This window comes from Zosterops lateralis (genome assembly GCF_965231275.1).
Source record: "Zosterops lateralis genome assembly, chromosome: 15".
Lineage (NCBI taxonomy): Eukaryota > Metazoa > Chordata > Aves > Passeriformes > Zosteropidae > Zosterops > Zosterops lateralis.
The window spans coordinates 6,442,882-6,463,768 of record NC_139775.1 but is presented as its reverse complement, the minus strand read 5'-3'; the positions used below and the strand labels follow the sequence as shown (position 1 = coordinate 6,463,768).

At 58.7% G+C, this 20,887-nt stretch overlaps 1 protein-coding gene across 4 annotated transcripts in view; it reads right to left on the bottom strand.

Annotated features, from left to right (window-relative positions):
* The window catches only part of NHERF2 (NHERF family PDZ scaffold protein 2), a 33,921-nt gene extending 13,771 nt beyond the window's left edge, over nucleotides 1–20,150 (bottom strand). Inside the window, exons 1-2 of one of the 4 annotated variants that reach the window (XM_083872820.1) lie at nucleotides 19,764–20,150; nucleotides 15,282–15,527 (exon numbers count right to left, since the gene is read on the bottom strand). In XM_083872820.1, coding sequence (XP_083728946.1) covers nucleotides 15,282–15,527; nucleotides 19,764–19,973 — 456 coding nt within the window. In that variant the 5' untranslated portion in view covers nucleotides 19,974–20,150. Of the gene's footprint in view, nucleotides 1–15,281; nucleotides 15,528–16,980; nucleotides 17,077–17,534; nucleotides 17,600–17,746; nucleotides 17,801–19,763 lie in introns of those variants that run through there. The other 3 variants (XM_083872822.1, XM_083872823.1, XM_083872821.1) reach the window with 3 other exon arrangements.
* Between the last annotated feature and the right edge of the window lie 737 nt (nucleotides 20,151–20,887).

The following is a 20,887-nucleotide window of genomic DNA, read 5'->3' as shown; positions in this document are numbered from 1 at the left end:
GCAGTGACCAGGAGTGTTCCCATTTCCCACACCTGGGGCTGGTGGCACAAACGTCACTAGCTCTAATTAATAAGGGGTTTCCATGCCATTAATTAGCACTTGGCAGCCTCCATGAAAGCAGAATCCACTCCCAGAAAGCACCAAAAGGAACCAAATTCCCCCCCTGGGATTTGAGGGGCAGCAGAGCAGCCACCATCTCCATTATCCAAGCAAACCCACCTGACCCTATAAAATCCCCTCCCCAGATTAACACCACGAGGCCACCAGTGCCAGAGACCCTCCTGCTGTCACTGCTGAGCCAGCCCTGGACGAGGATGTCCCCTGCTCCCCACAGTCCAGTGTCACCACTGTCCCAAAGGACACTGACTCACAAAACCAACCTGCACCCTCCAGCCTGACCCTGGGCAGGAACAGGGATTAAAAGGGCATTTCAAAACCAGCCCAAAACGCTGCAGGAACATCCATGGTCTCTCCAGGATGCCACATTAATGCCATGTCCCAGGACTGTCTCCAGCCCCTTGTGCCCACAACAAGCTAAAATGCCTTAAAAGCCATGGGTTTATTCCAGAATATTTATTCCAGGAATAAAACACCAGTGTCAACGTGGACACCAGCTCTCTTGGGTCCTACAGGAGAGGAGGAGGAGGGAGAGGAGAACACAGACACAGAGCTACTCTAGAGGCCACGGCCATTGGTACCATCCACCCTGAGATCCCAGCGAGTCCCGGCTCATGCAGTGCCTCGGCCACGGTGTCACCCAGCCCTCAGCTGGGGTCACCCCAAACCTCCTCCCAGGCTGAAGGGACACTCTTGGCCAGGTGGGAAGGGCAGGGTGTCCCACGATGGGAGCAGGAGCTGCTCGTGCCCCAGAATGGGGATTTGCTGGAACTGCACCAAGCTCAGCTCCTGGGTGTGCCGCCCATAATCACCGGGATCAGGGCTCAGCCCTGCCCTAACTGAGCCCTAATCGGCTCAGCCCTGCCTGGGACCACCTTACCCTGCTCCCAACACCAGCCTGGCCCCCCATGTCCACCCCAGGGGCTTTACCAAACAGCTCCAGTCTGCCCTGCTAGGAACTGCAGCACCTGGATGCACTCCAGGCTCCCCATCACCCAGGACAGGTCAAACCTTTCCATCCCTGCCTGGCAGAGCTGGAGAAAACCCAGGCAGGAGCATTCCTGCCTAATTTACATTGTTAACATACTTTAGGTCGGCTGCCATGGCGTTTCCTCTCCTTTTCTGTCTGGTTTCAGTCAGAAACTGGCTCCTTGGCTCCCTCCAAAACAAACCTCAGCAGCACAACTCACCAGGGCTGGAGGACACCGGTCTCCTGTCCTGCCCGGGGGACACTTTGGGACATAGAGATGTCCTGAGGGGACAGAGAACACTGCTCAGGGCTTTGGTGCCCATTCCCACTGTCTTGCCTCCAGCTGGGACTTCTCCATCCCCTGCACTTTGGATTCTCCAGTGCAGGCAGCAGCACTGAGGATGCAGAGGAGGGGATGCACAGCCACCTCCAGGGGATGTGGAGCAGAAATGCAGGATCCTGACCCCAGTCCAAACCCCAGGAGGCAGAGGAGTGAGGGGCAACACTGGGAGCCTGGAAAGAGCCAAGGAAAGGGGCTCAGGGGCCACTGCACCACCAGAACAAGGGACCTCATTTACACCCCTGACAGGGGCACCCTCCCTTGGCAGTACTGGTTATACTGGGAGCTGAGCCAAGCCTCGGGCCAGCTTTAATTGCAACTATTATTACCACAGTTCTGCTGGAAGCTCAAAGGCTGCTGCCTGTGCACGGATTTAGGGATGTGCTTAACTTTAAGCAGATTTTTGTCACCAGCCTGGGAAGAGGAGGGGTGAAACCTCACTGTCTTCCACGCTGCAAAGATGAGGAAAGCTGGGAGAAGCAGGAGCCCTCACTGTGACTGCCAGCAGTGCCCACAGCCCTGCTTGCCATGAGAACCGGGGGGTTTTGAGATGGTGCCATGACTGGAGCAGGATCGCTGCCCCCATTCTCTGCCATGCCAGGGATCCTCCTCTCCCCTCCCCTTCCCCCAGGAATGACTCAAGTTTCCCATTAAAGCAGCACCAGAAAGGGGGCTATTGTAACCCTGCATCCCTCAGGGCCAGGGGACCTCGGTGACACTTGGAAAGAGGGACAGCAAATCCTCAAAACCCACCCGGAGAGTGGGGCTGGCAGAGAGAGGAGAGGCAGAGCAGCGCCGGGTCTGGACCGTGGGGAGAGGACACGGCAGCTCTCCCCCCATTCCCAGGGCTGGAAAAGCAGAGCAGGGATGCTCCTGGGACATCCCAAGCCCTGGATGATCCTCAGTTCCACACTGGGATGCTGCGGCTCCCTCGCACGCTGCTGGGGAGGGCTCGGGGCTCATTCCCTCCCTCCCTCCCTCCCTCCCCTCCCCGTCGGCCGCACACGTCTCCCCCAGCTCCATCCCCCAGCTGGAGCCAGCCAGCGCCGAGCGGGCTCAAACTCCAGATGTTGGTGAAACGCTATAAATAACAGAGGGGGAGGGGGGTTGGGGCTGGTGGGATGCCAACCCCACCAAACACAAGCAGATGTTCCTCTCCTTCCCTGCCGGGCCAGAGCTGGGACTGGGCAGGAAGGTGATTCCAGCATCCAGAGACCTCCCCCCCCCCCCGCCCCCAGGCAGAGGTTTTCCACCAGCCAGGAATAAATCCTTGGGCAGGAGCAGCAAACAACCTGTTTCCATTTTCATGCAGCCACAATTCTGATTTTCACCCATCCTGTTCCTGAGGTGTTTCAGCTCCAACACCAGAGGAAAACCTCACATCACTCCTCCAACACAGACCTGACAGCCCAGAGCCACCCAGTGAATGCTCCTTCTTCCCAACAGCTCCCACATTCATCTCTCAGCAGGACAAAGTTTCAGATGCTCCCAGGGACTGCAGAGTGCCCATGGTCATCCCTACCCCAGAGAAAAGGATCAGCTCAAATGTGGCTGAGCTACCATCAGAAAGCTTTTGGCATAGCCTGTGATCACCATAAAATCATCGGTTACCTTCAATATCACGGAGAGGAGAGCAGGGTGCTGCAGGCTCCTGATGGTGACAGGACAAACTGTGCCTCACCCTGGTGTCACAGCCCCATGTCACCACCAGGCCCCTCACTTGCCTACCCCCAACACAAGAAATCTCTTGCATTATTCAAATTACTCCAATTATTTCAATTGCTCCAGCTGAGTTTGAGCCACAGAAGCATTAAAAAAAAAAACCCCAAACAGGTATTTATTTTAAGAACAGCAAACACTGAGGTTTGTGCTGTTCCCGCAGCATCCTCCTGCCAGCCTGAGGGGCTGCACCAGCACACACCCAGTGCCCTCTGGATGCATCCCTGCCTCCCTTTGGATGCATCCCACAGTTGTCTGTGCCAGCAGGCAGCGAGTGAGGATGGCAGTGAGTGGTTCCAATTAGCAATGGAATTAGTCACGGTTCCTCGGCAGGACCCACGGCCAGGCTGCAGCTGATAAGGTAATTTGGAGATTTCGGGGATTTTTTCTGATGACAGTGCCTGCAAGGAGGAGGAGGATGATCAGCCATGCCATGGAAAACCCAAACTCACGGCATGGCTCTTTCCAGCCCAGGAGGGGAAGGATGATGCCTGCAGTGGGCACCAAGCCTCACCAGGGTCCTGGACTTGCCCTGAGCCCTGCAGCCCTTTTGGACACACGCAAGGGGGTCACTGGTGCCAGGGTAGTGCCAAAGTAATCACAAAATATTAACGAGGCCCTTCACCATCCCACATCACCACAGCAGCAGCAAGAGGAGGTTTGCACCTGCCCTGTGCCTTCCACCAAAGCATCCAGCTCACTCCCAACCTGGCCCTCACCAGGGGCTGAGGGATGCAGAGTTGTGCCAGCAGCTCCCTGCCAGGGGTTGTTATCCTAGCAAAGTGCCGGGCAGGAGAAAACAAGAGCAGGAAGGACGTGGAGGGTGGGGAGGTGCAGCCCGCACTGCCAGGCTGTGGGATGGCACCACTCCCACCCCGGCACCGGGAAAAGCAGCTCCCTCACGGTTCCCGCCGGGCCGTCACCCCCTCAGAACCCCCTCACAGCTCCCGCCAGGCCGTCACCCCCTCAGAACCCCCTCACAGCTCCCGCCAGGCCGTCACCCCCACAGAACCCCCTCACGGCTACAGCCAGGCCGTCACCCCCTCAGAACCCCCTCACAGCTCCCGCCAGGCCGTCACCCCCACAGAACCCCCTCACGGCTACAGCCAGGCCATCACCCCCTCAGAACCCCCTCACAGCTACAGCCAGGCCGTCACCCCCACAGAACCTCCTCCTGCCAAAGAAACCAGAGTTCCCCCTTCCCCAGGGCCGCCCCCCAGCGCGGGGTAAAGCGGGATTTGCCCCTCTCCGACATCCCCGCGGCATTACGGAAATCCCTGAGCACAAAGGGGCCTCTCAGCACGGGGCCGCGCCGGGCCACGTCCTGCCCGGCACCTCGTGTCGGAGGGGACAAGCCCTCTGAGGGTCCCCGATGGGCACATCTCCGCTGTGGGGACACCAGCTCTGTCCAGCTGATCCTTTCAGATTTATCCCTCCGAGGGAACTGTCCCGGCCATTCCCTGGCAGCCCCACAGCTGGGGGGGACTTTCTCAGCCACAAGCCGAGGGAAGCAGAAGCGCTTTTTTCCCCCTTTTTGCTGGTGTTGGAGCAGACTCAGACAGCAAAGGCACCCACGCTCTCTCCCCTGGGCAGGGCTGGAGCCAGCAACAGCAGCACAGGCTTGGCTGGAGCACGAGCAGCTGGGCCAGCCAGGGGAGAGAGGGAGGGAGAGAGGGAGGAGGATGGAGGAGGCCGAAACCGCCACGTGCACGTGTTTTCGTGGAGAGAGAGACTTTTCCAGCAGGATCTGCCAAGGGAACAGGGATACCACAGAGCTCCTCTGCAACACAGGGATCAGCTCCAGGACCGTGTGGGTCCTGGCAGGATGGGGAGGTGTCCGAGAGAAGAAATGTGGGATGTCCATTCTGGATTGGAAGGGATCTCAGCAGATCCTGAGGGATCTGTTTTCCACTGTGGGGGGAGGGAAAAGAGCATCGGTCACTGAGCAGGGCTGGAGCTGCTGGAACAGGGGGAAAAGTCCTTCCCACGCTCACCATGAACCCCCAGGCGAGAGGAGGGATTGCTGTGGACAATGGGAAGGCAGAGGGAGATGCTGGGAATGAACTTCCCCAATCCCACAGTGCTCCCTCCCTTCCTCCATGGGGGCTGTGCTGCAGCACAGAGCTCAGAGCTCGTGTCCCACTCTGTGACACCCCAAATCAGAGAGCTGCCACAACAATGGCGCATCCCAGACTCCTGCCTGGAGCCTCCTGCACAGGGCAGAGCCCCAGGCACAGCTCCCACCCGAGCCCAGCTGTACTTCCAGCCGGGGCTGTGCCAGAGCTGGGCATCTCCAGGCTCTGCCCTTCGGCCTCCCCAGCTGCTTCTGGAGGCCAAGCCTTGAGCAATCACCAAACATTCGCTGGAGCCAGCCCCATTCCTTGCCTCCAGTGACCCTGGGTCAACAGCAGGAATCCAGTCCTGCAGCTTTGTGCTCCCATGGCCCTGGCCTGGCACCGCGGGCTCCCAGGAAAACCCCTGGAGGTGGAGGGGGCTCCATGATGCACCAGGCACTGCAGGGAGCACCTCCCACCCCCGGGAGCACCCCGGGACAGGGAGGGCTCTTGGGAAACGTATTTTCCCAAGGACTGAGGCTGCTCAGGCTCTGTACTCCTGCTTTTCCCCGTGCCAGGGGCTGTGGGACCACGGCAGCATCACACAGCAAACCCCACAGCCCACCAGGCTGCTCAAAGGCACCAAGACCTGCCCTGAAAGCCTGATTTTTAGGGATAGGGTGGAATCCCAGCGCCCTGCAGAAAGCCAGCTGTCAGTCAAGGCATCTCATACAGAATGGGGAAAACTGTTGTGCACCACAGGCCAGCAAGGACAACAAATCTTGCTCCCCTCCATGAGCCCCCAAACCCCCACCCTAGAGGAAGAACTCATGGGTGCTACCCTCAGCCTTGCAGAGCCAAATAAAACACAGGCAGGGTGGGGAGGAAGGCACAAACCATCCTGCTGTCCCCTTTAAGGCTGGTTTTCTCCTCCTGCTCTGCCACCAAACCCACCTGGGAGTGAGGGGTGTGCTGGGCAGGGGGACAGATCTGCACCCCCAGCCCGGCCCCTGCCCAGGAAGGGGGAGAACAGGCTCTGCTCTGTGACTGCTGGGCCCAGGGAAGTTCAATAGTTTACTCCCAATATTTGTCTTGGCCGGGCAGCCCAGCTCGCAGGAGGAAATGGGGCAGGGGGAGGGCTCCAAACATCCTCTGCATTCCTTGTAACGAGAGCAAAGCCAGCGCCGGGGCACCCGCGCTCGGGGTCACCCAATGTGAGCCCTTTTGTGTTTAGAAACGCTGCAATAAAACATCCAGGGGTGCGATTTTCCAGAAAGCAGCAGGGGGGTGAGGGGGGCCTCGCTCCCAGCCCTCAGCTCGACACATAAAACAACTCTTCCCCCAAAAACCGCCAAAAGTCACAGCTTCTGCACAAAACCTGCTGACCTGGGCACAGCACCCAAAGCCTCCAGTTCTGCTGGGGTTCCCCTTGACCTCCTCCTCCAGAACTCGACCCTGCTGTCACTGCCCCCATTGCACAACGCTGGCACCAGCTCCATCCCCCCACACTGCTGGGACACACGGGATCAAATGAGACCTGACGCAATCAGGGACCATCAGGAGAGCTCCAAAAATTACATTTTTTTAAAACCAAACTCCTTAAAAACGAGGGGGTCACAAATGATGCCCCTTGCCAGGGAGTTGGGCTTATCTCCAGCTGAACAGGGCTGGGGCAGATAAGGGGGCTGAGGTGGCCCTTGGAGCCCTGTGAGCCACGTTCCTGGGGCAGGGGAGGATCTCCTGTGATAACCCCAGAGCCCGTGCCAGCTCCAGCTGCTCCTGCTGATAAACCTGGGCTGAAGGGGGTAACAGTGCCAGTCCTGGGGCTCTGGGAACACTGCCACCCCTGTCTGTGGCAAAGGGAACACAGAGCCCTGAGAAAGAAGCAACAGCCCCAGAACAAGAAAGAGGGATTTGGGTGCCCAGCACAGCCCACCAGCCACTCCCAGGGGGCTTTGATCCCATATTCCAGCTCCATACAGGGTGTCCCACATTCCCATGGCTCAGGCTCCTGATGCCAGTGCAGCTCAGCTGCCAGACAAGAGCAGGGAACTCTTCCAGGCAAAGCCAACTTCTCAACCGCTTAGAACTAATTAGGGCTTGTCTTAATTAAATCCTGCTAACCATGAACACAACCCCAAGGCCAGAATTAACTGATTTACCTGGGATGGCCTCTGGCTGCTCATGAGGGGCTGCTGGTGTGGTGGGAAGTGCTGGACACAGCCAGGCAGGAGCTGCCAGAGATTGGGAAGAGCCCCTGGAGCCCTTCCCCAGGGCACAGCATCAGTACCCAGGGAATGCCAGCTCAGCCAGGTGCCAGGGCCACATTCCCAAGGGTGGGAGCTCAGGCTGGGGCACAGGGATTAGCCCTCCCACCACCTTTTTGTGCTGCTCGTGTCTTTAAGGGGATTAGTCCCTGTAATTCCATGAGAGGGTTTAATCACAGAACACCCTGGGGGGAAGCAGTGACCCCACTGCAGCAGAGGGGGATGGAGAGGCCCAGGAATACATTTGGACACTCACTCACTGCTGCTCCTGGCCCCTCAAACATCCCTAGGACAGCTCAGTGCCAGGCTGGAGACACTCCCAAGGGAAAGACCCACAGCCAGGCAGTCCAAATTGTGCAGCCTTGAGAAGAGAAGGCTCCAGGGAGAGCTCAAGGCCCCTTCCAGGACCTAAAGGGGCTCCAGGGGAGCTGGAGAGGGACTGAGGACAAGGGATGGAATGCCAGGACACAGGGAATGTCTTCCCACTGCCAGAGGGCAACGAGAGATGGGATATTGTGGAGAAATTCTTCCCTGGGAAGGTGGGCAGGCCCTGGCACAGGGTGCCCAGAGAAGCTCTGGCTGCCCCTGGATCCCTGGAAGTGTCCAAGGCCAGGCTGGACAGGGCTTGGAGCAGCCTGGGACAGTGGAAAGTGGTCCTGCCCTTGGCAGGGGGTGGATTAACTGACCTGCCCCTTCCACCTCAAACCATTCCAGAATTCTCTGCCCACTGAGCAGCCTCTCACACTTTCACAGCACTGGCACCTGCAGGGAATTGTCTTTCTCCCCTTCCCAGTGCTCATAAAACTACTGAAATTTGGCTTTCACAGGCTCACCACTAACAAATATCCCACACCAGCTTATTGTACCTGGAACAAACTCCAGCAAAGCTTTAGTGGGAAAAGAGAGAGGCTGAGCCAACAAAATCCAGCTCCATGTCTGGATGTGGTCTGAACATGCACAACAATGGAACCAAAACATTCAGGAGTCCAGGCAAAAATGTAATGAAATTGAATTACAATATGGATCTTGCCAGAAAGAATTATGTCAACACCTTGAGATTCAATTCCTTATTTATTGAGACCTGTGGATGTGGAGAAAGCTTCTACCGATCACAAGCTTAATTTTTAAATTAAAACAAATATCCCAGCCTGGAGTCTCCCACCAGCAGTGCCTGTAAAATCTCCATATCCAGAGGCAGAGCAAAGGACTGGGAGACAAAACCAGCTCAGAACAGACCTTCACTTCCACCCTGAGCTCTTTTACAGTGCTGGGTACATCATTCCCCCTCACAGCCTCGCTGCCCCAGACTGGAGGGCAGGAACGAAGAACACAGAAATGATGCCACATTGTCAGGGCTGTGAGCACTCAAGGAATGGTATTTTATGGGTTAAAAGGAGCTCTTTAGAACCTCTTTTGCAAGTCAGGTGTATCTGGAAGCCTTGGCCAATTCCAGCTTGGGAATTCACACTGGAAGTCAGCAGCAGTCACACCTCTGCTCCACTGTTTCCATCCCCACAACTCCAGCACCTTCCACCCTGGGTGGGAGCAGCCCAAAAGGAGCTGGGATTCCCCCACACCCACAGCACCACCTGAGGCACCAGCAGCTCCAGATCCAACCCCTGGGGGTGATTCATCCATTCACACTGCACTGGGACAGCCCTGGATAAACAGCTGGGAATGGGCAGTGCCTTCTCCACAACTTGCTCAGGTCTCGGGAATAAACAGAAAATCCAGAAAAAAACCAAAAAAAAACCACCAAGAAAACCCCAAACCCAATATTGTTTTAAGGTTTCCTCTGCCATGTGAGGCCCACGAGCCTGAGCAGGCTGGAGCAGCTCCAAGGGATGGAGCAGAGGCACAGCAGAGGCTCTGTGCAGCTGCCAGGGCACACGCAGAAAGCCCCGCCGCTGCCAGAAGATTTTTAATTTATTCTAAAACCATTTAATAGTTCTGCCATTGAACAGAACCATCGGCAGCTGGCTGGGAGCCCACGAGTGAGCTGGGTTTGAAGGAAAGCTGCTGGAGCCCATCCCCGAGAGCCGAGGGGGCCGGGGAGAGCTGCACTTCCAGCAGCTCCCATTTAATATCAGCCTCCCGATCGTTCTGAGGGAAAGTTTTTGATTACTCGAGGATGCAGAAAGGGATCAGCACCGGCTGGACCACCCGCAGCAATCCCGGGGGTCGGCAGCATCAGCGCCCTGCAGCCGGCTCCGAGCTGGGAGCGGCACCCGGGGAGAGCTGGGGGGTCCCGGAGTGACCCCACTGTCCCCTCGCGTCCCTGGGGAGCGTGTGGCTCCGGGAACAAAGGCTCTTGGCAGGGCACGGCTCCTCCCGATGCTAATCTGCCTGTCGCCTCCCACCCGCTTTGTGTTTCACTAAAAATACCGCGGCGGAGGAAGTTTGTGCTGCGGGGTGGATGCTCTCCTCCCCGGGAGGGGCTTCCTGAACTGCCCCGGCCCCAAAATAGCCCCCAGCCCCGCTTCTGCGCCAAAATAGCCCCCAGCTCCGCTCCTGCTCTGCCCCGCCTGGGCCAGGCTGGAGCTGGGGGACTCCAGCCCTGTCCCCAGCCCACCCACGGCTCCCGAGCCCCGGGGACCAGGACACAGCCCCGGTCCATACAAAAGGAAGCTCTCGGCACCCAAAAGCCCTTCCCTCGTCACCGGGAGGATGCGGGACCCCCGCTCTCCCTGCCGGGTTCCGTCACCTTGCACTCCCCGGTGAAATGTCTCGTCCAGAACTGGGAGTGTTCCCAGCAGGATTTGGCTCGGATCCCTGCCAGAACCCCCTCTGAGTGTTGTGGTGATGCCCAGCACACGCTGCCCATCCCGACCAGAGCTCCAAAAACCCCACTGCCGGCCCCAAACTCGCACCAAAAGAAGGGAACGGGGTCAGTGCACAAGGGACAGGCAGTCGGGGCTGTGTGGGTGCCCCACTCCCAGCGTGGGGACCCGCAGGGCTTTGGGGTGAGGAGCCTCCCAGCCTCTGCAGCAGCACAAAGACCGCAAACCATCACGGAATCCTGGAATGGTGTGGATGGGAAAGGACCTCCAAGTTCATCTCATTAGGACACCTTCCATTATCCCAGGTTGCTCCAAGCCCCGTCCAGCCCGGCCCTGGACACTGGCAGGGATGAGGATTTGTATCCCCACGTTCCCCAGGCTCCATTCCCGAGGTGCCGAGCTGGAGATGCTCCAGAGCCCACCCCCAGCCCGGTGACACGCGATGCCACAGCCCGGCGACATCAATAATGCAGCGGGGTCAGCACCAGCGTCCCCACAGCTCCGCCCGACTGCTGCCGCCGCTCTGGGATTGAAGCACTGATCCCAAAAAGGGATCCCTGTGCCGCTCCTGGCTGAGCTCTCACAGCATGCAGACCCCTCACGGCTACAGGGGTGCTCATGGCAAGGATTTTGGGGCTTGGCAGAGGCTCTCCAGGCACTTCCCTTCCTCATCCATCCCATGTCCTCAGCCAGGAGCAGCCTCACGCTGTGGGTGCACAGTTGGCTTTGCAAAGAGGGTTTTTTTTTAAGTAAAAATGGGCAGATTTTTACTTTAAAAATTTTACTTACTTCCCTGCTGCCCCCACGGGCACAAACACAGCTTCCCCTCAGCTCTGCCCTCTCAGATCCACAGCATCCCCAAAAACAGCTGCTGTGAGAAGGGCAGGGAGTGCACCAGGACACAGCCACAGCTCCTTGGGCTCTGTGCCCGAGGGTTTCCCCAGACCTCTCCCTGCACAGCAGGAATCTCATCCAGGCTGTGCCAGGGCTGAGCTTTGCCATCTTTCCCTGCAGATCCCAGCCTGCCACGGGGAATGGAAGATGCTGCAGGGAAGTGCTTTAATTCAAACCATCCACTTATTTATTTTTTTTTAATTGCATAATTGCTGCAGACATTTCTGCTCATGTTTGGTTTTATTACATCTCTGTGGTTATTCTACAAGCCCTAAATTTTGGGCCTCAACTGAGTTGGCAAAGTGCTCCAAAAACATCTGTCCTGACTTACACCCCTCGCAGCGCTGTGGCAGAAGAGACATCACGACACGAGGGGTTTGTTTGTTTGCAACAGAAGAAAGTTCTTACTCCTGACCCAAAGAGAAGGGTAAATATTCACTGCCTCGAGGTCAGCACTGACCCTACACCTGGTCCCAACAGGCATCTATCCCTCATCCTTCAGAGAGCAGCACAGCTGTTCCCAGACAGGCTCAGGAGCTGCCACCACCCCCGTGTCACCCCAGGGACACCATCCTGCTGCCTCTAATTCCTGCCAGCAGCAATCCTAAGGAGACATCCCTCTCTGGCACAATCAACAACTAGACACTAATTTCACCTCCCCCCCCCGTTAAAATTCCCAGATTCAACAGGCTGGAATCCAGCAGCTCCAAGGCGTGGGTTTGTCCTCCAAAAGATTAACTTTGGAGAAGTTTTTCCTTCACAAAGGTTGTAAAGGTCCCTCTGCACATCCACCCCCTGCAGACCAGAGCATGGAGGAAGAGAACTGCATCACCCCCAACGCCTCTCTGGCTTTGCTGTTGTTCTTGTTTCTCCCACAAACACACCTGGAGAAGGCAGTGAGTCCCAAGGAGAGCCCTGATGGCCACAACAGGGTCCCAGGACCAGCACATCCAGTGCCAGGGATGGGACAGCAGAGTCACAGGCCCTGCAAAAGTGCTGCCAGCCTTGGCCAGGACACCTGCCCACCTCTGGAATGACCAGCAGCATCCAGGTGAGGTTCTGGCAACCTTGCAGCTCACCTGCCTTTTACACACCATCAGCCCAGGCATTTAATTACAGCCACCCACGGCCCAAAGGCACCTTTGCCATTAAGCAGCTCACACCCAGCACCTGGAGCAGCCCCTGCCACGCTGGGACCCCCCCAGCCCTCACCTCTGGATCTGCCAGGGCAGAGCCAGAGCCCTGGGAATGCAGAAAACAGCCTGGTGGCCACCAGAACTTGTTGGGGACAGGGAGGACACATATCCTGCCAGGGGACAGAGTGCAACAAGGGGCAAACTCCTCCAGCCCAGCAGGCACAGGAACAGGCACAACTCTGTGGGACAGGGCAAGGCAGTCCTGGCTCCCTGAGCCACCACAGCCACACAGGGCACAAGTCCCCTCGGTGCTGGGGACAGCAGAGCTATGACAGCCACAGCTACTGGCTGCCAGCCCTGCCCACCTGCTCCCAGGGCAGGATTTTAAATACATGCTGAATTATTCATGGCATCACCTGAGGTTCCTGGAGCACGAGGTCCCTGCCGAGGTGCACGGTGACCTCCCCACCCATGGCAGCTCCGGGGGGGATCACCCCTCTAGGGAAATAAATCTGGGGCAGCCCTGGGGGGTGGCGGGGCTGTGCCCATCCTCCCTGCTCCATCACAAGCACCAGAGTTCCCTCCTCATTTTCTTTCAGTTGCTCGTTTCTTCAAGCTGCCCTGAACAACCCCCGGCCTCAAATCCAGGAAAACTCCAGCCTTTCTATAAACAAATGCTGCTGACAAAAATGCAGCTCCCTGGGAGCAGCCTGAAGCATCAACCCCCAGTTCCCACAGGGGCACGCTGGGGCCACAGGTCTGCGGGGGGGAAGGAGCTGCCTTCTCTCCTTCACTAAACACCTCCAGGAAAGCTCAGAAAAGCCCTAAATCTGGCTGGGGACATATCCGTGAGTGTATACCAGCTGTCACAGCTCCTCTGCAGTGGCAGAAATCTCCCAAAACTCCTCCACATTTGGGAGCTGCACATTCCAGTGCCTGTGAGCTGCTGGGTTAGGGTCAGGCTCGAGCTGCCCCATGGGGAGACACAGTGCTGGGGGCTGAGCAGGGCAGAAATCAGGGTCCATCACCTCTTATCCACCATGCCCTGGCCTCCTGCTGCTTTGGGAGCTAGCAAGAGGGACACACCACCCAGACCAAGAACCTGGAGCAGGTTTTACCACCTTGAATTCACAGAATCACCAGGTTAGAAGAGACCTTCAAGATCATCGAGTCCAACCCATGCTCCAACACCTCAACTAAACCCTGGCACTGAGTGCCCAATCCAGTCTGCTTTAAACACATCCAGGGATGGTGACTCCACCTCCTCCCTGGGCAGGCCACTCCAGTATTTTATTACTCTTATCAAGCAGGATGGCAAGGCACAGGAGCAGGATGCAGCTCCTGCTATCCCTGACCTCACCCCAGAGCCACACACGGCTCTTGCACAGAGAAGTGACCTTGGCCAGGACAGCTGGCAGTGCCCAGCTCCCCTGAGAGCTGCTGAGGCAGGAGCAAACCACCCACCCCAAGGAGCTCAGCAGCCCGTGATGAGGGAATCACTCCTGGAATCAGTTCCCTTTGTCCAGCACAAACATCAGCCCTGTCTCCAGCACGGTGAGCACTGAATTCCCAGGAAAAACCCTGAGGGGAAACACGGGCTCCCCATTCCCACCTCACCCCAGCCCTGCTCTCCCTGTCCCACCCTCTCCTTGGAGGAGCCAAACCCCAAAGGCCGGAAAGGACCGTCCTGTTCCCTTGGCCTGACTTCCCGTCAGCTCTGGCTGCTGGATCCCGACCAGCACAGGGAACACAGCAGGAGAGGAAATGCCCCGTGTGGAAAAGCCACCCTCTCCCTGGGAATGGCTCCTCTCCCTGGGAAAGGCTCCAACCCCTCGGGGAAACACAGCCACCAGCACCCTCACATGGCCCTTCCAACAGCCTCAAACCAGGCGGGAAATGAAGAAAAATAAAACGCTGCCCCTCCAAGCCTGCCCCCGGCAGGCTCAGGGGAGGGAGGATCCTTCCAAACAGCTCCAGAGGGAAGGACCAGAGGTGAGACCCTCTACTCCTGCCTCCCACCAGCATCACCCCTGATCTGCACAGGGGGGATTCTGCACGAGGGGCTCCTGAGGACACAACACTTTTCTGACTTTCCCATGGATGTCCTCCTGGCAGCCCAGTGGCCACTTCTGGACCAGCATTCAGCCACTCCGAGGGGACAGAGATCGAGCTGGCACTGCAGCCCCTGCAGGGCCCCCAGGGAGGAGGAGGATGCCCACGGCAGCTCCGTGCTGAAGAGGCTGTTGAGCAGCAAAGAGCAGCGAGCACAGGAGAGGGGGAACACGAAGGGGAGGGGACAGATGGCCCTGGAGCAGGGCTGGAGTGCCCGGCCCGGCCACACACCGCCCACACAGCTCCTGCCATTCCCACCTGGAGCAGGGGCAGCCCGGAGCCAGCCCCGCTATCAGCCCGGCACAAGCCTGCGCCGTCTCCAACAGCCCCGGCAGCCATGGAAACTGGACGTTTTCCACCCCGAATTCCTTCCGTTTTGGAAAGGAGTTTACCAATAAAAGGCACTTAGCGCCGAATCACAGACCCAGGCCGCTTAAAAAGAGCCAATTTCCCTCCTATTTCAGAAAAAAAAAATAAAAAAAATAAAAATAAAAAAAAAGCTGCGAACACCCTCACCCCAGATGTTCCCTCCCTCCTGCAAATAATGGAGGGAGAGAAGCTCATTCATGAGCTCCAGCTTGGCCACAGCCCTGCTCTGGGCAGCCTGTCCTGGGCCAGGCTGAGATCCAGGCTGGGACACCAGCCTTGGCTGAGGCACCGTGGAGTCACTTGTCCCCAGGGCTGACAGCCCTCCCCAGCAGCTCAGGAGACCCTCAGGAGCACCAGAGGGGAGGGAATGCACAGCCCCAGCAGCCAGTGCTGCTTGGAGTGAGAGATTCCAAAGGGCAGCTCAGGGTGCCAGTGGCACACAGCAGGTTTTTCTCTGGTGGAACAAAGAGGAACGAGACCCAGGGGGTCCCACCCACTCCTCAAAGCCCCACCCTGCCCTCACCTTTCTGCTGCCGTTCGAGGAGAAGCTGGTAGAATGCCTCTGGAGGTTTCCCCCGCCCAGATCCAGCTGAGGCTTCCAGACCTCCCCGTTGTCGCTGGGCAGGCCCTTGGCAGGGCTCAGCAGGATCCCATTGTGCACCATGTCCTCGGTGCAGGTCAGCCTCAGGCTGCACAGGTACTCGTCTGTCTCCTTGTCCACCACCAGCAGGCGAGTCTCCGTCTCCACGGCCTTGATGCGCTGCACGACCTGGGGATGACAGGGACAGCTCAGCTCAGGAGCCCAGGGGGTGTCAGGAGCTGCACCCAAAGGCCAGCAGCTCCCCCACAACACTGCTGATCCAGGCTGGGTAAAGGTTTGTGCCCCCAGCTACCAGTGATGGGGCAGAAAGGGCAGGAATGCAGCTTTGGGAGATCCCTGGGGATGCTCTTCCAGCCCAGGTCCTGCAGCCACACAGCAGCTCTGCCCAGTCTACCTGGGATCACCTCCTGCTCAGTCAACTGCTTCCAGAGCTCTTAAATGAAACACTCTCCCTGTGCCACTCTCTCCTTGGAGGAGCCAAAACCCAAAGGCTGGAAAGGACCATCCTGTCGGTGTATCCCAGCTGTCACAGACCCACTACACCAGCAGAAATCTCCCAAAAAAAACCCACACTCAGGAGCTGGCTATTTCCTTTTAGCCCAGGTCCTGCAGCCACACAGCAGCTCTGCCCAGACCACCTGGAATTACCTCCTGCTCAGTCAAGAGCTTTCAGAGACTCACTGCTCCAGCAACCCTCTGCCTGGCACTGTCCCGTGGAGGGACAGCCCAGTCTGTCCCACTAAGCAAACAGCCTTGTTTCTTCAGTCTAGGGTGTCTTTCTACTCACACACCCATGAGCCAGGGGCACAGGAAGGCTCCAAGCACCAATGTGGGCGCTGGACTGTCCCCCACCACACTACTGTGCAGACTAGGGGTGGATTTGGGAAGGGATCAGCCCAATCCATGCACCCATCTCCAGGGGACCAGCAGAGATCAGGGGAGGCAGTGCTGGGAGCAGGAGATGAGCCTGTCCCTGGCAGGATCCAGCTCCAGGCAGGGCTGAATGGGGACATTGTCCTACTGTGCCCGGCTCCTTCCCAGCCATCGGGGACTGGCAGAGGCTCCAACAGGCGCTGGCACTGGGGAGAGCCAGGAGGAGCTGATCCCACAGCCAGGCAGGGGGGGAATCCCACCAGAGTGGGCTGAGATGGAAACAGGGAAAATCCAGAACATCCACAAGGAAAACACCTCCAGACTCACTGCTGGCAGCCACCAAGGGCATCCCCTCCCTGCACAGGCCTTCATCCCGAGGAGGAGGAGGGGTGGCACTGCTGGCAGTGCTGCTCAGCCACCATCCCCAGCCATGTGGTGGCCCTGAACACCCCAGACGTGCTGGGAACCCGTCAAAAGCAGCCCAGGGCTCCTTGCAGAACTCTGATCTAGGTCACAGTGGCCAGACACGCCAAGGTTAGAGCGACAAACGAGCCTAATATGCAATTAACCAGCGTTTATTTACTCCCTGCAAGCTCCACTCAAGGTCAACAGAGCCGGTATCTGCAAACAAGAGAAAAAAAAAAAAAACAACCAACCAGCCTGCAAGAAATTTACAGGCTGCAGACAAGGCTGAAGTAACTCATCCACTGCAGCCTCCGTCTGCAGGGCAGCGATCCTGGGCTCCCACCTGTAACCAGCCTGGAGGGTACTGATCCATCAGACCCACAAAATCCATCTGCTCCCGTTCAGATCCGTTTACATCTGACATCAGCCGGTGCTGCTGACACCAGCAGTGCCTGTGCAGGGACACTTCTCCCCCAGGGGCCCCGGCAGCAACAGCAGCAAAGATGCAGACAGGGAATGTGTTGGCCCTGCAGTAACATCCCCCAGACCCCACAGTTCAGGTGCTCTAGGCAGCACAGGGAATCACAGGGGTCCCACAGACTCCAGAGAAACTCAGAGGGTCCACAGAAAGGTCCAAAGCTGGCGTGGAGCAGTGCTGTGCTCACCCAACAGCCACAGTGAGAGCAGTGATGGAGCGAAGGTCCCACGAGCGCCAGGAGCCGAGCAAGGCAGGGATGGAAAATGGCACAGAGCAGCCCCTTGCCCCCTCCCCACGAGCAGGTTGAGCAGAAGGGGCTGTGAGGAGCCCCTCAAGGCAGCAGGGATCCCTGGGCACCGAGCACAGGCAGGAGGCAAAGCAGCAGCTCCCGGCGAGGTCCTGCCTGCCCAGCACCGTACCCGCTTCCGAGCCATGCTCCCCGCCCAGAGTCCTGCAGGCTTCTGGAGACAATGCAGCCTCTCCCCTGCTCATCTGGGACCTCCTCAGCACCCGACCCAGCCCCCCCATTTCCGCAGCTCCAACCAAGCAGACTTTCACCCCTGGCGACAGCAGCGCTGGCCCAGCAGAGCCCCTTCCACCCTCGCCAAACACCAGCCCAGGAAGGACTCACGGTGCCACCCGCAGCAGAGGTGCCCATGCCCTGCTCCATGCTGCCAGGCTCCCAGGGAACAGGGACATTTTCCATGCTCCAGGCACAGCAGGAAGGCAGGAGCTGTGGCTCTGCCCAGTTCTGAGGAACCCAAGATGCAACTTTGAGACATGAAATGCCCTGAGAACACGTTCTGCCTTCGCCCCCTTGGGCAAGGCCAAGGAAAAAAAATACAGAGAACAAAGACAAAAATGCTGCCAGCTTCAGCCAGAAACACAGTTACACCCAAACAGCAAGGCCTTGTGTGCTACGGGCTCCAAGGCACATGGAGAAGTGTTACTTGTTCAAGGTTGGGCATGAGGAAGGGCCACGCTGAGGCGGCTGCTCAGAGCCACCGTGTGACCCACCAGGGCATCGCCCTTCCCACAGCCCATCAGTGCTGGGTAGTTTTTGGGGGAAGGAAGAGGTTCTTGTGGTATTGAAGGAGGAAAAAGGGTGATGCCAGAGCAGGCAGGGCTGCTCCTGTCCCACCTCTTGCACTCTCACAGGTCCCCAGGTGCCATGCACACGGCAGCCGGCATGTGGCACCGAGTTCCTTGACACCCTGGATGGGACACCGTGTTCCAATCACTGCTCTGCAGCAGGGAGAGGGTGCCAGGGCTCCGTCCTGCCGCCAGCAGTAAAAACAAAAACAAACTAAAAAAAAAAAAAAGGGAAGAAAGAGAAATTTCCCCCTCCCATTTCACTTGACCTACTGGGAAGGCCCAGCACGTTTCAAAGACACAGCTGGCTCCGTTATCGGCCGTCCCCAGCAGCCAGCCCAGAGCCAGCAGGGAGCTCTGGTGGCTTCCAAGGCACCACAGGAACACAGCCCTCCTTCCTGCCCAGCCACATCAAAGATGGGGATCCTCCTTCAAGGGGTTTGAAATCACACACAGGACAAACATCAACTTTCACACGGCTGGCTCAGACCATCAAAACAAGCTCAATTTTAGCCAGGAAACCCCACCAAGCACACGGAGAGGAGTCCACGGGGCTTCGTTGGAGCCACCTGGAAGGCTCAGCTTCACCTTCAGCAACATCCACACCTGGGGGTGAGGTCTGGGAACACACAGCTCCCCAAAACTTTGTGAGGTCGAGGCACATCCCAGCTCTGCCCCCATGCACCGCTGGCAGCAGGGCTGAGCAGATGTTTTAAGTTACTAAAACACTAAATCCTGCAGAGCCCCACGAGCCACGAGGCAAATTGTGCCCCTGCCAGGCTCCGAGTGTCCAGCAGGACTGGAGCAGCTTGAACCACAATGCTTGGTTTTTGTTTGTTGTTTTTTTTTTCTCTCTCCTCATTGCTTGTTTTTTTCCGCATTTCTTGGGTTTGTTTTTTTTTTTTTTTTTAGATTAAATTGTTTGACAAATGCAAGTTTCAGTTTTACAAGCAGAAAATGCCGCAGCCTGAAACAGCTTCTGTTGGAAAGCAGAGAAACAGCACCCTCGGAGCTGCCCGGTCCCAGCGTGGTCAAGAAGAGCCACGACTCCCCTCCGAGCCCTCGTATCGCTCTCGGGCCAGCCCAACCGCCGAACATCTGCACGGCTTTATCGGGAGATTTTAAGGCATCTTCCCACACTCCGGGCTGCACAAGCAGGCGCAGCTCGCCCAAAGCAGCCAAGAAAACCCACAGCAGAGCCGGAAATAAAGCCCGGGTCTCCCCATTCCTTTCCACCACAGATTGCATAACGCGGGCAGAGCCCTGCCCAGCCCCACACACCTCCAGTTTTCCCACCTTGACACGACTGCAACAACGTCCTGTGCCCGGAGCCGCGGGTCCCGGGGCACCCAAAGCCCCCCCTTGCAGCCCAGGCCCGGCATCTGGGGGGGCACCCGCCCCACCGCTGCGCCCACCCCCGCGGCGCGGGCCGGGGATGCTCCCCCGGGGATATTTTGGGCGAAACCCCCGCAGGGATGCTGGAGCCGGGCACAGCCCCGCTCGGCGAGGCGCTCGGCCCGGGGCCGTCCCCGCTGTCCCCCCGCTCCATCCCGCACCTGGTGATGCGTCTCCTGCTCCACGTTGAGCCCGTTCACCTCCACGACGCGGTCCCCGGCGCGCAGCCCCGCCGCCTCGGCGGGCGAGCCGGGCTCCACTTTGCGGATGAACTGGCCGCTCTTGCCCTTCTCGCCGTGCAGGTGGAAGCCGTAGCCGCTCTCCCCTTTGAGCATTCGGCACAGCCGCGGCTTCAGCTGGTCCTTGGCCATGGCCGGCGGCGGAGCGGCGGTGGCGGGGCTGGGCGGGCGCGGGGCCGCTTTTATGGGCGGCCCGGGGCGGGCTCCGAGGGGCGGGTCGGGACCGGGGCCGGCGCCGGGGCCGGGGCTGGGGCCGGGGCTGCGGCCGGCGGTGGGAGCGGGGCGGCAGCGGCGGGGCCGGGGGCCGGGGCCGGGGCCGGGGCGATGCGCAGCTCGGCCATGCTGCGGCTGCCCCGCGGCACCGGGAGCGCGGCGGGCGGGGACAGCGGCGGGACGGGAGGGGACGGGGCGGGGCCGCAGCGAGGGACGGGGCGGGCGGGGTGACACCGGCACCGGCACCGATACCGATACCGGCACCGATACCGATACTGATACTGGCACCGGCATCGGCACCGGAACTGACATCGGCACCGGCATCGGCATCGGAACCGATACCGGCACCAGCGGCTGATGGAGCCCCGGGGCCAGGGCCCTGCCGGCAGCAACGATCTGCTTTGGATCCCCGTGGCGCGGGGTGCCCAGAGAAGCTGTGGCTGCCCCTGGAAGTGTCCCAGGCCAGGTTGGATGGGGCTCGGAGCAGCCTGCGACAGTAGAAGGTGTCCCTGCCATGGCAGGGCTGGCACTGGTCCTTTAAGTCCTTTAGGGTCCTTTCCAACAGAAACCGTTCCGGGATTCGGTGACTCCCGGTGGGGAAAGGCTCCCTCTCCATATCCCGGCTGAGCCTTGGAGAGGCCACCCGGCTGTACCTGGGCTGAGCTTGTTTAATGAAGCACAGAGATCCCCGTCCTCACCTTCTTGCATTCCTCATCTTCATTTCCTTGAAATCTTTTACAAGAAGGACAGGACCCAGAGCGGCTGTCCCAGCGATGGCACTGAGTGTCACATTCCTTTGACACAGGTTCTCAGGCCTTCCTCTGCACTTTCTC